The following is a 12,743-nucleotide window of genomic DNA, read 5'->3' as shown; positions in this document are numbered from 1 at the left end:
TTTTTTATTTTATAAGCTTTGGTGGCAGAAAAATTAAGTCTAAACTAGGGGAACGTAAACCCCCACCCCGTTCTGCTCTCCTCTCCCCCAATCCAAACACAATTACTAATTCTCTCTAAAAGATTATTAGAGTTTGTTCAAACCATACTTATGCTTGAATTATTGTAACATCCATGAAGACTTGTATCTGTGTGGAATGAGTTTCTCATAAGTTAGATTATCTTTTGTTTAATTCTACGTTGTCCCTCCTTTTTTTTTTTTTTTTTTTTAGGTACGGCACACTAACCCCTGTAATCGGATTCTTGATTCGTCCATTCATGTTTTTTTTTTTTTTTTTTTTTTTACAAGACTTGTTTTCTTGACAATGTTAGGGGAAATTCGCTGCCGGTTTGAACCGTGTTGGCGATGATAGTCGCGCTTCCAAAAGTGGTACATTTTTCATTACATTCTCTTGTGCGCGTGTGTGGCGCGCTTCAACTTAGCAATTTGTTAAGTTGCTTTGAATTTTAATTTTAAGTCTTTTTCTTTTTAATGTAGTGGGTGTTAGAAATTTGAAGGTTTATGTGGAAAGCGAAGCAGCTAAAGCTGATGCTGATAGCAAGTAAGTTTATGTATGCATGCTATTTGTTATTAGATTATTAGTAATTTGAGGAAACGGAGGAGATAAAAGAAAAAAAAAAAAGATATGGGTTTTTAATATTTTTATGTTTTATGTTACTGCGGTTTCCATTCAACAAAACAAGAGGGTTAATTAAACTATGAAAACCTAGCAGCTGTTCAGTACTTTTGTTTTGTTTGAGTGGACCCTGTTGGCAACAATGTAAGGTTTATCATTTCTATGCATATTGGCTGCTGTTGCTGACATAATTTGGTTTATCAAACTTAAATAGTTTTGTTGTACATCTATTTGTCTTAGATGAGGTTAGTTTCACACTTTTAGAATAAGAAAACAGCATAAAGCATAGAAGTTACTTATTCTTATTTTGTAGCATGAAACTCAGAGTTACTCTTAGTTTGGTTTTCTTGGTGACCAACCTGGGGGTAAGGGGAACTTGTATTTTCTTTACTTCGTTTTTATTTATCTACTCTTGTTGTTTTCTCAGCGAAGGGAAATCTGTAATTGCTAGCAAAAGGGCTAATCTGACTAGTGTGCGGGTAATACTTCTTCAGTCCTTTCCTTGGTAGTTTTGGTTGTTCTTAGTAGCACTGTATAGAGAATATGGAAAATGTTGATGCTTTTATGAGTACGGAATTTTACACTCATTCTTATTTCTTATCTGAAGGGAGTGAATAATATGGAGAAGAACAAAGGCAAACTAATTAGCTCTGGTAAGGCTCTTTAAATAGAGTAAATTTGTCAATGGAGCTCGAGTTATACTTTGAGAACTATTTTTAACAGTTTTAGACTGGTTTTTTCAGCAAGTACAAATGTCAGAAGAAAAGCACTTGCTGATGTCAGCAATGCCCAGGGAAACTCTTCAAGGAAGGCAGTGCCGGTTGGCCTCAAGCTTACGTGAGTATCTTTTCATTTTGAAAAAATTACCTTCTAATTTACTATTATTGCTCTTTCCCTTTTTTTGGGGAGAAGAGGGGTTGTTGGGGGGAGAGAGTTTCCCATTGTGTGTGTGTGTGTTATTTTTTTAAATACTGAGAGTTAAAATCCTTGTAATTATATATGTCTGGATTATAAGTTGCTGCTTCCTGCCCCTTAAATAATTTTTGATAGTACCCTTTTTTTTTTTGAAAAAAAAAATTCAAAGAATAGGGAACAGAATGCAATTATAGGTTTTTAGCCTTTTTGGCTCTGGAACTAGTAGGGTTCTAAAGCTACATGATCTATTGCATTGCAGGAAAAGTAAAAGTGAAAGAACATCTTTGCAACGGTATGTACTCTAAACCTTGATTAGCAGGCTTATAATTATTCATTTTCATCTACATGCATGTCAAAATGATATGTTCGTAGTTTGGGATTTATATATCATAGCAGTCTTGATTATGAAAATGGTTTAGTAAAAGTAAATATTAGTACTATTCTTTAGTATGTTTTCATGGGTCTTTCTGTATCTTCTTTCATCTTTTATTTTTTTCTTTTTTCTTTTTAGTTTCTCCATGCTAGTAAATTTTTTTGATCAAGTACAACATTTGTTTTGTTTCTTTCTAGGGTTTCCATGGGTCCAGGTGGAAGGACTATAAATGTATCATCAAGAAAATCCTTTACGGTATAGAAACCAAAACCAATTGAAATAATTTTGTACTGATTCTTAGCTTCCTTTACAGTTTCATTGCATTGATCTTCTGCTTTTTTGTCTCTTTTTATAATATATTATTAGAAAGGTATAAACATTCTAATTGATGATGCTGACTCATTTATTCTAATGGTATTTGTACTTAATAAATGTTGCTAAAAAGTATCAAGATTTGTTGCTAGTATACCATTTCAATGAATGAAGAATGGAATAGGCCAATGAGCTCTAGCTCAAATGGAACTTCTGCTTCACACAAGAATGGCCAAGCATGAGGGTGCGGGTTCAAAGCCCATTGGTGCATGTGTAATGTCTGATAAAAAATGATAAACAAAATATCAGATTAAAAACTTGCTTAATTACTGCTTCATTTCTAAATGGTGAAAAAATGGTCTTAAAACTGCATCAGGTCCCCTTCATAAAAAATTGCAAGTATCTTGAAATGATAAACTTAGAGAAGGTAATTGATATATGAAACTCACATTGGAGCATATTCTGATTTTTAGTTAATTCTTCTATTACTAGAAGTGCCCAGGGGTGCTCACACACACACACATATTAAATAATGAGAAGTGACGATCTTGAAACAAGAGGGTAGGAAGAATCTCTTACAATAAAAAAAATGCATATCATAATTGGGAAAGGCAAAGTAAAAGAATGATTTCTCTTAATCTTTGGAATTTCCAAGTAATGGGTTTGGACTTAGTTTCCAAAATCTATTATTTGTAAGTATGCCCATGAAATTAAAGTCAATATGATAGCTTGGTAAAGTCAGTTGTTTTTCTGCTTCTAACACAACTTGTTGACTTATTTAAGAATGATGTTTCTAACTTTACAAAAAACTCCTTTTTCTGCCTTGGTTATAAGCATTTCTTATTATATATTGGTAAATAACCCGAAGGGATAGCACAATCAACTAGCGACCATGCCTTATAAAGCCGGGGTCACTAGTGCAAATCTCTCCTCCCTTCACTTGGGGCCAAAACTTACATATTAAGAAAAATATTTATCTCTCCTCCTTCACATCATTATTTTTTTGAATTCTTTTATTTTTTTCCTGCAAGAGATGCTGATTTTTTTTTTTGGTTCTAATTAAGGGAAAAATGCAGGAAAATGCAAGTCAAGGTGTTGGTGATGTACACACTTCCAACAGAGGTGATTTATTATCCTTTTTACTATTGTTATTTCTATGATTTGTATTACAATAGGTAGTTACTTGGTTTAAAAAAATATTAAGTTTTAAACATTAGAAGGCCTCTTCAGATTCTTTCAGGAACAAGACCATGGGTCAAAGCCATGATTCTGTTGTTACCAACGACAGGTATTTGTAACCCTGGTTTTTCTTTTCCCCCCTTTATATTGTTAGAATAAGCACTCTCATTTGGAGGCTCTTTGCTGATGAGTGTTTTTAAACTTGTATGTGGCTCATGTCTTTTAGAACTTATATTTGTGGACATTCTCTTCATGACACTTTCTTTTATTTATCAGGAGGACTATAAGAACTTCTCTTATATCAAATAGGTATCCTTCAAATATTCTATGTTCTATGTGACATGAATAAATCTTGTATTTGCTGTTGACACAATTTTTATTATCACTCTCTGCTTGAAGGAAGTCTTTACCGGTGCTAAAGAGGGTGACACAGGCACAGAAAAATATCCAAAAGGTAGTTGTGATTCTCCTCCTCGTCCTCTCTCTCTCTCTCTCTCTCTCTCTCTCTTTTCTTTTCCTATTTTAAATAAAGATCTGGATTGCAGAGTTTTCTTCTGCTTTTCCTAATGATTTGTTTCTTTCTCCAGTTCTAGGTTCTTGTTGCTAAATATTTTTTCCTTTTCTTTTTTATATTGAATCTATTTCGCTTGCAGGAAAATGCTGAAAGTTCTGACAAGGGCAAAGAAAGAAGTGGATATCCAGGTTAGCTATGGTGATTTGCCTAGTTCTTTATGTGCAATGGCAAAGAACTAGACTGATCAGAATGTGTTGTTGGCTTTAGTTAATCCTTTAGTTGGCCAGAAACTGTAGACATGATGCAGTCTACTGTGCATCATATGTATATCTTCTCTTAAATTAATTACAATGTTAAATTTTAGAAAATTGTTCATAAATGGGCCAGCTGTAATCATTTTATGCATTTATGCTCAACTAATCTGCATTGATTTTTCTTTTTTCTTTTTTTGTCGTTAATAATTTTATTACTGGGTTCAGTTCCTAAAGCTGGCAAGAAAGTAGCATCCCGGATAAACAATAGGAGCCATCTTTGGCAGAATCGAATGAGTGATGGCTTCCTAATAATGTGAGTAACAATGATACATACAAGCATTATTATCTCACGGCCTGTTTAGATGTACTTGAAAATCTTTCCAATAATCTTGCTAGTTGTTCATTCAATTCTGCTTCTGCATTAATGAAATGGCAGTATACTTGCCCTCAGTGTTCTAGTCTGTAAGGCTTGCACATGGCATGGGAGTGTATTTATATGTTAATACTGCTAATTAAAGCATTTAAATCTACTGCAATTATATATTTGACCTTACACAAGCAGAAAATGTGATTCTAGCTTGACTTTGGATTCCCCAGTCATACTCTTTAGCTAAAACTATTCTGCATAACGTTAATATATACATAGAGCATTTTTACACTGAATATTTCATCTTATATGACTACTGTTCTCTTTCTTTGCCTATACTGATGGACATGTGCTCAGAATCATTTTTTTTTTCTTGTAGATGCCACATATGACTTTAAGCAATTTGTGTCTTTCCAAATTTTTAGAGAAAAGGAAATGTCAGGCTGTTATGTAGAGTTTGGATTCTGTTTTTCTTTTTCCTTTCTCAGAAACAGGAACACACAAACTTTACATCCCTTTTCAACTTTAATAATCTCATTTTACTACTTTGTACTTGCAATGTAAGCAAATATATTTAATATCACCTTTTCTTTTACAGTTTCCAAGGATGGTTAACTGGATGAGGTTGAGATTTCTACATACTAATTTAATTTGCATGTATGATGCCAGGGGCAAAACTAATGTAGAGGCTCACGCATTGACAAGAAAATCTGTGAGGGTATGTGACAATTTTTTTTACATGGTTTAATTTTTATTTTTATTTTTAATTTCTATAAATTTTAATGATGCTCCATGTTGTTTTGATATTGGGCTTACATTAACTTTATTAATAATTACCAGAGAATCCAATTTTTGTTTCTTAAAAACCAATAGTATCAAAATTAATCAGTTTATCATTACTAGATGTGTCAATATGTTTTATTAGTATCAGCAATTTGATTCCCTTCTAATATTATTAATGATACAGCCAACTGTGAAGACTACACTCCAGGCTACCCTTGCGCAAAGGACTTTAAAATCCAAGAACATATTAAATATTAACAAGTCAACATCTGTTGCTGCAATCTCCTCTAAGAACAAGGAGGAAGCAGTGACATCTTCTATTTCTGAGAATGCTGCAGTTGTGGTTCCATATGAGGCTACTCAAGGACAGCTTCCATCTGCTGGTGCTGTAGTTGTGGTTCCACATGAAGCTACTCAAGGACAGCTTCCATCTGATGGCAATGGCAACCCAAGCACTGTATCGGATGTCATTCCCAAGAAATCGAAACGGAGGAGATCTTATACATCTTTATTGATGGCAGGATCAAAGGTTGACGCATACTATATTATATTTTAATGTAATGTATTTACCCTTTTTTTGCGAATTTCAATTACAATTGGTCTTATCTTGCAGTTACTGGAGGAATGTGGTGAAGTTATGAAGCTGGAAAAGCTACCAAGTATTGATGACAATTGCAATCAACTAGAAGTTGCTGAATATGTTGATGAGATCTATCAGTACTATTGGGTTACAGAGGTAATGTATAATGTCTTCCTATCTATTACTTTATTCTTCTACCAATTTTTATTTTATTTTTTTATTCTGGTCGGGATAGTATGGTTAACAAACTTTTTACATTATATTTCTCAAGTGTTGTAATGCAATAGCTTGGGAACTGATAAGGTAGAAAGAGGAATGAAATCAAAGGAATGGGATCCCAATCTACCAGGGATCTGTGGGTATCTACAGCAAATCTTTTTTTTTTTTTTAAAGTATGCCGGTGGCATATATTCTCAGTTTTAGTTTTTAATTATCTGTATCTTATGACAAGACAGTCTGATAAGAGATTACTTGATTTATCACTCATATTTTTAAAGTTATGAAGAAAATAGATGGTAACTGGTACTTCCTCTGTCGCATTTTGTTTTGTACACCTTAGAAATTCCAACTATTTCAGGACACAGCTTTTAATACATTTTCTCTAAAATTAAAAGGTTTATCAATTTTCTAAATAATCCTTCTTATTATTAACTTAAATAAACAAATGGAAAAGGAGTATGACTTTTCAAAAAATTTCTTTTGCTAGATCTTATCAAGAGAAGCTTTACACTTTCATGGTTGCCTCAAATAGGAGTAATGTGTTTGACTGACATGACATTATTCACTTTGTTTATGTTTAGTTAATGGTTGTTAAGTTGTATTTTCTCTCAAGACATATGGGACCTGAAATTCTTAGCTCTATGTTATTGTCTGAGTTTGGCATTCTAGCACTACTGTCCAAACCGGTTCAGCTTGATGATCTGCCTATATGCTAAATTGGCTTGACTGCAGGCACAGAATCCATCAATGGAAAATTACATGTCAATTCAGACAGACATTACAGCTCATATGCGGGGCATATTGATCAATTGGTTAATTGAGGTACATATCTTTTCTTCCAAAGCATTCTGATTACATGTTTTTTCTTTTTGCTCTCTTTTTGCTTTTCCCATAGCGGTTATCAATGCATTCTGATGATTTGCCCAATTCTTCACTGAAATTTTTTATCACTCTTGTTACAGGTACACTTCAAATTTGATTTGATGCAAGAAACTCTATATCTCATGGTGACATTGTTAGACAGATATCTCTCACAAGCTTCAGTAAAGAAGAATGAAATGCAGTTGGTTGGTCTTACTGCACTCTTGCTAGCATCAAAATATGAAGACTTTTGGCATCCAAGGGTAAGTATTAATGAGTACAACTCATGTGCTTCTCATCACAACTTGTTTTAATGTCATGAGTTTTTTCCAATTTACATGCTTACCTGATTTGTGTGCTCCTTTCAATACAGGTCAAGGATTTAATCAGCATCTCAGCCGAGTCGTACACAAGAGATCAAATGCTTGCAATGGTATGGTAGTGTCCACTCATGAGCATTCTTTTACAAGTTCTTTTTCCTCTTTTCTTTAGATTGTGGAGTATACAATGAGGATGAACTTGCCTTTTGGCTTTCTTTCCTGCTGGGAGATTGTTTTTTGCTTAAAAATCTGCACAAAATGATTGGCCTCATGTTTACAGAGTTCATATGTCCAAATGATCCTGCTTTTCTGGGAATATATATAAAACGTTGATGGTTACTTTGCTGATTTTTTACTTTTTGTATACAAACCATTGATGTGGATGATTTGTCAAAAAGCCATTTATAGTTGCACTTTTTATTGATTCTAACTAAGCACCTTGACGTTGCTCTCCAGGAGAGGCTCATTCTTAAGCAATTGAAGTTTCGTCTTAATGTGGCTACTCCTTATGTGTTCATGTTAAGGTTTCTTAAGGCTGCTCAGTCGGACTCAAAGGTATTTTCGTAGCATTTAAAAGCCCACTCTACTAATTGTAGTTAGTAAATGCTCAGATTTTGTTTAATCTGTGAACTAGATATGATTGCAATCCTCAATTTGTTTGCTGATTGTTTGCAACTCCTTGTGGAAATTGTTCACAGCTTGAACACCTGGCATTCTACCTCATCGAGCTCTGCTTAGTTGAACATGAATCTCTTAAGTTCAAGCCCTCATTGCTATGTGCATCAGCTCTCTATGTTGCAAGGTGTACCCTGCACATGACTCCAGCTTGGACCCCTCTGCTTTGCAAACATGCACGCTATGAAGAGTCCCAACTCAGGTACTTTTTAAGATTCAGCACCTTTTTCACTTTTGACTCTCCTTAGAATCTCAATTATGTTTATTTGATTGCTGCAGGGATTGCGCACAGATGATCATAAGATCCCATAAAGCTGCTGGAAAAGGACAGTTGAGAGTCTCATATGAGAAGTACATGAGGCCTGATCTCAGTGGTGCTGCAGCAATAAAGCCTTTAGATAGGCTTCCTCTTTGATTTGATTTGTGTGGATAGCTTCTCTCTGTAATTAGATCAGCAAAACCTAATGATACTGGAAAATATGCAGGTGAGATTTTCAGCTCAATTTGAATCTTTTGCATGACATACCACTTTTTATCACTTCCGCACATCTCAAAAAGCGTTTTTGTTCTCAAAGTTATGCAGGAAGATCTACTTGATTTCATCCTTGAAGCATTATCTCATAGCGATTTTACAAAATTGAGGACATTCTCCAAATTATTTCTTGGAAGCGCCTTGATTTGCCAGCTGCTGCTGCCCATGTATTGTGGTTGATATTTCTATTTTGTGTTCATGGTAAAATTGGTGTTGATTTTCATTACAGTTCACATATCAAGATACTTGTTGTAAATTTGTATCTTGTGCTCTAGCCAAGTTACTTGTAACTTTGCATGTTGTGATGCATTATCACCATTGCTAATCAATGATACGTTCTGCATTTCAATTCCTTTTAGTAATGTCATTTTTTTTAATGAATTCTTTAGAGAAGTACTACGTTTACAATATTTTCATAACAAATTATATTTGATAAGTTGTTATTAGTTCTAATTTGAATCTGTTACTTAAATTATTTGTTTTCTCATCCGTAATAATCAGTAACATTTAGTAATAACTTACCACTTAAGATTTGTTTTGAAAATATTGTAGACATAGCACTTTTCAAAGGAATTGAGTTCAAATGCAATTTTAGTGCAAAATGTGATATAATTAAAAACGTGTTTTCAATTTTACATCTGTAATAATCAATAACATTTAGTAATAACTTACCACTTAAGATTTGTTTTGAAGATATTGTAAAAATAGCACTTTTCAAAGGAATTGAGTTCAAATGCAATTTTAGTGCAAAATGTGATATAATTAAAAAAAGTGTTTTAGATTTTACATTATGTCTCGTCAACTTTTGACAGAAAGTGTTTTCAAAACATGATTTTGTGAATAGGTTATTCTTCCAAATAAATTTTTTACAACAATATTTTTATTAATTATTAATAAAATAATGTTATTTTTACCAATAAACACAAATGTATAGCCTACAGGATAAAATACAAAAATAAATAATAATAATAATAATAAAAATAATGGCTGAAGAGTAATGGGTTTGAGATTTGTGTGTATAAGGGGGTGCATTTGGTTCGCCATGACATGCTTTTAATGTGATGTATATTACTTTAATGTAACATTAAGGTGTTTGGTTCATATAATTTTTTTCTAAAATTATTGTATTCTAAGATTATAAAATATATCACATTACCTTTGTGGGGGTAAAATGCCAAGTTCGTATATTGGGCCTTGAGCTCTATTTGAGGATGTGAGTACGTCCAATGAGGAGTGGACTATTGGAGAAGGCCCCAGAGTGGAGAATCATGTAAGGAAAGGGTAAGGGAATATAATTTGAGGAGTGTATCTTTATCGAATACGATGAATATCAGTCAAGCAAGTATTTGAGCGATTTAGGTGACCTTCCAGGAAGATCCAACGATAAGGATGAATTTTAGGCATGTACAAAGGTGATAAGAATACATAAATATCTAAAAGAAAAGCTGCTACCATCGCATTAAATGCACTGCAGCAACTTTTCTGGCTGCATTTAGGAGAAGACCCTGAACAGTGCTGTCTCAACCATCACCATTCACAGAGAGCCAAAGAAGATGACTGATGTGACATATACTCAAGTGAAGGTTTAGATGATTAACAAGTGTACGATCAAAATGATCTAAGAAGAAGCTATATAATGTAAAAGACCTCCCATAAGAAGTGGATGAGAAAAGAGAGAAATAGATGAGAAGAAGATTTACTGTAGCACTAAGGATTTAATTTTCATGAATAGTATTTTTAGTTCGTAATTCATCTCCTTGGACTCCAATTTGATCAAGTTTTACGTATGTTTTCGTGCTTATTTATCTTCTAAAATCCTTGTTAACCGTTGTCCAATTCACAAGTAGCTCAGCTCTTTCACCCACTTCCCACAAATTCATTGTATTGGGCTCTTTTGGCTCACTCCTCATAACTTTTGGGCTTGGGCTACGAATCGTGTCCCTATAGCCTTAATTACACCACCTTCTTAAATGGAGGTAATCTTACATTGCTTATTAGTGGGTATATCATGATTTATTGAATTGACAAAATTGTTGATACTAAAAAATTTTTATTTTACTCATGAGAATTACTAAAATATCAAAAAACCTCTAAAATACATCTCCAAAATCTCTAAAATGACCAAAATACCCTTGAAATCGCCAAAATAACAAATGCACAATGAATGTTCAAAATATCCCAAAAACTTCCAAAATGACCAAAATTTTAAAATGCCAAAAATATCCATCAAACCTTTAAAATGACCAAAATACCCTCAAAATCTCTAAAAATGACTAAATACTCCTAAACCTACAAAATGACCAAATACCCCAACACACCTCTAAAATGACGAAAAATACCCCAAAACCTCAAAAATGAAAAAGTAAATACCTAGAAACCTCTAAAATGACCTAAACACTCTTGAAACCACTTGAATGACCAATATATTCCAAAACCTCTAAACTGATGAAAAATACCTTGAAACCATTAGAATGACCAAAATACATTTGAAAACTTTGAAATGACCAAAATACCTCTGAAACCTTTAAAATGACAAAAATAATCTCGAAACCATTATAATAACTAAAATACCCTTGAAAGCACTAGAATGCCAAAAATACCCTTGAAACCATTAAAATGACAAAAATACCTCCCAAAATCTCAAAACAACCAAAAATACATTGAAGCTTCTTAAATGACCAAAATAATCTCGACACCTTTAAAATGACAAAAAATACCTCGAAACCTATAAAATGACCAAAAATACCCAAAAACCTCTAAAGTGACCAAAATACCCCAAAATTGCTAAAATGATCAAAATACCTCTTGTCGATACTGTATTTTGTCTGACTCCGATTCACCTATCAAAACAAAGACAAAAAAATTAGAAAATGTGCAAAATCATGAATGTCAAAACCAAAAAGGGCAAAAATAAATACATGTTTGAATGGTGAATAAAAAATTCACAACATTTGAAAAATTGATTTTACAGAAAATCTGACCAAAACCCTAATCGGGTGTGGTTGAAAAGTTGACTTTTTGATTCAACCGTTGGATTGTTTTGAATATTGGACCATCTCGTAGGGCATATTTTCCTCTTTGAAATGATAGTTTACGGGCCACAATTGGAGTTAAAACGAATGAGATATCACAAAAATACCAAAACCCCAATAAAGTCTTTACTGTATTTTTTCAGGAAAACTGGCAGTTTTTTACCCGACTTTGCGCAATCAACTGTACCGATTGGGCAAGAACTGGAACGAACAAGCTGGACCGTCTCTTAGTTAATTTTTACCAAAAGGGCTCGATGATATCAACTCCGGATTAAAAGAAATGAATTTTTCAAGAAAAAACATTCAAAATTTCTCGGTTTTGTGTCACTTTCGTTCCGAGTGAGATATCTCAAATATTGTAGCTCCAAATCAACCAAGGCTAGGACCATTGGAAACTAGACTTTCAGAGCTTTTTGTGCATATATAATTTGAAGAAAGTGGAGTTCAGAAAGGCCTCCAAACAACTGTGCGAAAATTGGGCCAAAAATCAGAAAAAGACGAAAAATACTGACAAGGCGGATGACGTGGTACACCAATGCTAGCCTCCCATTCCCTCATTTTTCCTATAAATACCCCCATTTTTGGGGGGAAAAAAAAAGAGAGGAAGAGTTTAAGAAAGAAATTTGTGTAGAATTTTGTAATAGTAGAAAGAGAGAAACTTGAGTTCTCTAACCCCAATTTGATATCTATCCATGCCCACCATCGAGCTTAGGCCAGAGTCCAGCACAAAATTGACAAGGCGAAAGTGCTTTGAGGCACAACGACAAGGTGCAATGGTGAGGGAAATTGTTTCTTTCATGGCAATACACATAAACACAACGAAGCATAGACCTCTTTCCTCGTACTCTTTCGAACTACTATTGTTGATATCCTAATTTCACTACAGATTCTAATGGAGGGAATTTTTTTAAAGCACGTTCTTTGATATTATTAGGCCTAGGTGATCTAAGGTGTTGTGGTAAGTTGATTTATAAAGCATGAACCGTATTTAATGGGTTACATTTATGCACAACTCAAAGTGAAATTTCTATGATGAAAGCCAAGAAAAATGTTTCTATGATGTAATCTGGAGCACCCGATATTACCTCATTCAACAAATTCAAAGAAACATGCAGAGTAAACTGACTTTTTTTTTTTTTGAGAAAGGAGTA

At 33.6% G+C, this 12,743-nt stretch overlaps 1 protein-coding gene across 1 annotated transcript; it reads left to right on the top strand.

Annotated features, from left to right (window-relative positions):
* Nucleotides 1-375: 375 nt before the first annotated feature.
* On the top strand, nt 376-8,943 carry LOC111997964 (putative cyclin-B3-1). Its single transcript, XM_024030089.2, has 23 exons — nt 376-429; nt 538-601; nt 1,104-1,155; nt 1,284-1,329; nt 1,420-1,513; nt 1,851-1,883; nt 2,162-2,219; nt 3,341-3,398; nt 3,507-3,564; nt 3,732-3,764; nt 3,855-3,909; nt 4,109-4,157; nt 4,449-4,536; nt 5,260-5,308; nt 5,558-5,902; nt 5,987-6,109; nt 6,905-6,994; nt 7,135-7,296; nt 7,407-7,466; nt 7,810-7,908; nt 8,052-8,230; nt 8,308-8,513; nt 8,604-8,943. The coding sequence occupies exons 4-22, from the start codon at nt 1,296-1,298 to the stop codon at nt 8,441-8,443; spliced, it is 1,803 nt and encodes a 600-aa protein (XP_023885857.2). The 5' UTR covers nt 376-429; nt 538-601; nt 1,104-1,155; nt 1,284-1,295; the 3' UTR covers nt 8,444-8,513; nt 8,604-8,943.
* The last annotated feature ends 3,800 nt before the right edge of the window (nt 8,944-12,743 follow it).

The sequence above is a fragment of the Quercus suber genome, unplaced genomic scaffold (assembly GCF_002906115.3).
Source record: "Quercus suber isolate HL8 unplaced genomic scaffold, Cork oak 2.0 scaffold_96, whole genome shotgun sequence".
NCBI classification, from domain to species: Eukaryota; Viridiplantae; Streptophyta; class Magnoliopsida; order Fagales; family Fagaceae; genus Quercus; species Quercus suber.
Note: the sequence above shows the minus strand (reverse complement) of the source record. Positions and strands in the feature narration are given on the sequence as shown.

Excerpts from the sequence above, each read along its gene's own strand:
- LOC111997964 (XM_024030089.2), top strand. The coding sequence starts at position 1,296 with ATGGAGAAGAACAAAGGCAAACTAATTAGCTCTG. Across the intron at positions 1,884-2,161 it reads GAAAGAACATCTTTGCAACG|GGTTTCCATGGGTCCAGGTG; the intron begins GTATGTACTCTA and ends GTTTCTTTCTAG. Across the intron at positions 3,565-3,731 it reads TCTGTTGTTACCAACGACAG|GAGGACTATAAGAACTTCTC; the intron begins GTATTTGTAACC and ends TTTATTTATCAG.